General features: G+C 38.3%; 1 protein-coding gene across 5 annotated transcripts in view; it reads right to left on the minus strand.

Moving 5' to 3' along the window:
* MIS18BP1 (MIS18 binding protein 1) overlaps positions 1-3,371 on the minus strand; it is a 69,196-nt gene that overhangs the window by 60,954 nt on the left and 4,871 nt on the right. For 4 of the 5 annotated variants that reach the window (XR_001819441.2, XM_017509832.2, XM_017509833.2 and 1 more), the window contains exon 2: positions 1,942-2,576. Coding sequence is in view for 4 of the 5 variants with exons in the window: in XM_017509832.2 (XP_017365321.1) it covers positions 1,942-2,485 (544 nt within the window). In the remaining variant the exon portion in view is untranslated. The remainder of the gene's footprint in view (positions 1-1,941; positions 2,577-3,371) is intronic. The other variant, XM_037731815.1, reaches the window with a different exon arrangement.

Genomic DNA, 3,371 nt, shown 5'->3' on the forward strand with positions numbered 1-3,371 from the left:
GGGTTCAGGCAATTCTCCTGCCTCAGCCTCCTGAGTAGCTGGGATTACAGGCAAGCGCCACCATGCCCAGCTAATTTTTTGTAGTTTTAGTGGAGACGGGTTTCACCACGTTGACCAGGATGGTCTCAATCTCTTGACCTCGTGATCCACCCGCCTCGGCCTCCCAAAGTGCTGGGATTACAGGCGTGAACCACCGCGCCCGACCTCTTGAACGCTTTCAAATGTTTTCATTGCTACCATTCCTCCAAAACCACCCTTAAAAAGTCAACAACTTCATATTGCTCCATCGACCAGTAGAATCTCAGCCTACTTGACTAATTAGAAGCAGTGGACAGCTGACGACTCCCAACTTAAAGTACTTCATTCCTTGGCTTTCACTTTATCACTCTCCTGGTATTCTCAGTGGCCTTTCTACTCTTTTTTTTTTTTTTTTTTGGAGACAGAGCTTTGCTCTTGTTGCCCAGGCTGGAATGCAAAGGCGTGATCTCAGTTCACCACAACCTCCACCTCCCAGGTTCAAGATTCTCCTGCCTCAGCCTCCTGTGTAGCTGGGATTACAGGCATACACCACCACGCCTGGCTAATTTTGTATTTTTAGTAGAGATAGGGTTTCTCCATGTTGGTCAGGCTGGTCTCGAACTCCCAACCTCAGGTCATCTGCCCACCTTGGCCTTCCAAAGTGCTGGGATTACAGGCGTGAGCCACAACACTCAACTGGCCTTTCTACTCTTTATTCTACCTTTTAAATGCTGGAGTACCCAAGGACCCAGGTCTTGAATGTTTTTTCTTTCTACACTTACTCCTTGATGACTTCATCTAATCTCATTGCTTTTGAAATACCATTTAGGTGCTAGAAATTCCCAAATGTACTTTTGTCGCCTTGATCATTTCCTTATATTCCCATTAGTTTGTTCCAACGCCCTGATACCTAAACTTAGATTTTTAATAGACGTTATCAAAATTAACATGACAAAAATCTTAACTATTGAGCCCGTACTTCATTCCTCCTTCAGTCTGTCCCATTTCAGTTAAATCCTCCTCTTGGTAGCTTAGGCCACAATCAAGAAAACAAAAAACACCCTGAGCTGTCCTTTATATCTTTTTGTCTTATATTCCACACCCAATCTATGAGCTAATCCTATTGGCTATCCCTTCAAAACACAGCCAGAGTCCAGCCACCTAGTAACTTTACTACTAACACATGAACCAAGCGAACACTGGCTGTCATCTGGCGTACTGTAGTAACTATTTCAGAACAGCCAGAGCGGTATTTTAAAAACTTAAGTCATTGTACTCAATGGTTAATCAAAAAACCAAAAAAACCCCTCATAATTCAGATATTGTCATTCACATGCTCAAAACCCTCCAATGCCTTATTCTGCTCACAGTAAAAGGCAAAACTCTTATACAGTATTTACCTATAAGGCCCTTATATTATCTGACCCACCCTTATTTCTCCCTCCTCAGCTCTATCTAATCACTCCATGATACACTAACTTCATAGCTAGTCCTTCAACATGTCAGGCATGCTCCTATTTCAAGGCGTTTGTAACAGCTGTTACCTGCCTAGATCTTCCTTCCCCATTCCTCAAGATCCATGTATCTATTATCTCTTTCAATTTTGTGGGCTCAAATTTCCATCTTTTTATTGAAGCTTACTCTGACCACTTCACTGAAAACGACAACCCCCTCCAACTCTTCCCCATCATCCTAATTCTCCTTTTTCATCTTTTTCTCTTTCCACTTTTCCTCTTCTATTATGCCGTAAAAAATTACTTATTTAATATGTTCATTATGTCTTCCCAACACATGAATGTGAGTTACACAAAGGCAAGGATTTTTGTACATTTTACTCACAGCTATATTCTAGCACCTAAAACAGTGTCTGGCACATTAAACACTTAAGACATTACAGCTTTTTAGCTAACGCATAAAACTAACCTCTTAGTGAACTGTTACCTGACTGGAATAATTTGTTGTTTTCCTTTTCTTCACAGAGGTAGGTATGCTGCAGTAGTTTTTTGCCAACTCTGTTAAGAGTGAAGGTTTCATTATTTCCACTTTTCTGTGGTTCCAACAAACTATTGTTTCTTGATGGCTGTTCTTGCTTGTCACGCAGTACTTTTTCTTTCATTCTTTGAAATATTTTTCCTGGTGATTCATAGTTTGCTTTATTTTTTAATCCATCCTTGTTGGGCTTTATAACACTGATATCAAGAGAACTGTTGGAGATGGCAGCCTCTGTCAGCATGGTTGATTGAAATATATTTTTATTGTTAAAAGTTGTCATTTCTAGGAACTGATTCTTTTTATGGTCATTCAACTTTAAAGAGGAGTTCTGATATTTCACCAAATCTTTTACAGGAGTAAGTGTGCCTGAAGGTATGCTGTCAAAAAAGATTGCATCCACGGGTAGATTTTTCCTTTGAGGCGATGTCTCTGAAGGTAAGTAAATTCTTGGATTTTTCAAAGGTGTTGCAATCATCTTGACAGGGCAGTAGCAAGCAAGTTCTTCTAACAGAAAATTCACTTAAGCACAATTTTCAGATGGAACTTCAGCAGGGACCCACAGAAACCTGTAGTTCAATGTAAAATCAGCCTTTATCATGCTTAGGTGCAGAAAAAGTTTAAAGTTTATATGCTTTCCACAACACTATACTAATTAAATGTTTAACTGGTTCATAACAATGCTAGATAATCTATAGCTCACAAATCAGACTAAGATTTTATTTTTCTTAAAGTCTACTTAAAAAAAGAGCTGGGTGTGATGGTGCACACACCTGCAGTTCTAGCTACTTGGGAGGCTGAGCGGAGAGGATCACTTGTGCCAGGGAAGTCAAGGCTGCAGTGAGCCATGATTGTGCCACTGTACTCCAGCCTGGTTGACAAAGACTTTGTCTCAAAAAAAAAAAATAATAAATAAATGATACATGCACATGGCAATACATTAGGTTACAAAGGTTAAAGTTTTACAAATACAATTTTTCCCTTTAGGCACTTAAATTTTAAGGCAGCAGCTACAATGATATATTCTAATAAAAGCTAAAAAACAAAAACAAAAATTATTCAATTATTTAATAATACCCAATCCTGATTTTTTATGCTCCAGAGTATTTACATTTTAAAGTCTTAGTTGAAAAATCCTCAAATAAATGGTAGATTATTTTCATTCTGATTTTTTTAATGCTATTTAAAATTTTTAGCAGAAACACTGTACTTAAGTTTACAGTTTTAGCCTTGCTTTAACTTGTTTCTTATGTATAAGTTTTATTATTCATACCTAGAAATTAAGGTTCTAGGCAAGGAACCATACAGTTACCTTAACTAATATTTGGTAGATAAATATTTCAGTCCAAGGATCCTGGAACTTA

The sequence above is a fragment of the Cebus imitator genome, unplaced genomic scaffold, assembly GCF_001604975.1.
Source record: "Cebus imitator isolate Cc_AM_T3 unplaced genomic scaffold, Cebus_imitator-1.0 Scaffold423, whole genome shotgun sequence".
NCBI classification, from domain to species: Eukaryota; Metazoa; Chordata; class Mammalia; order Primates; family Cebidae; genus Cebus; species Cebus imitator.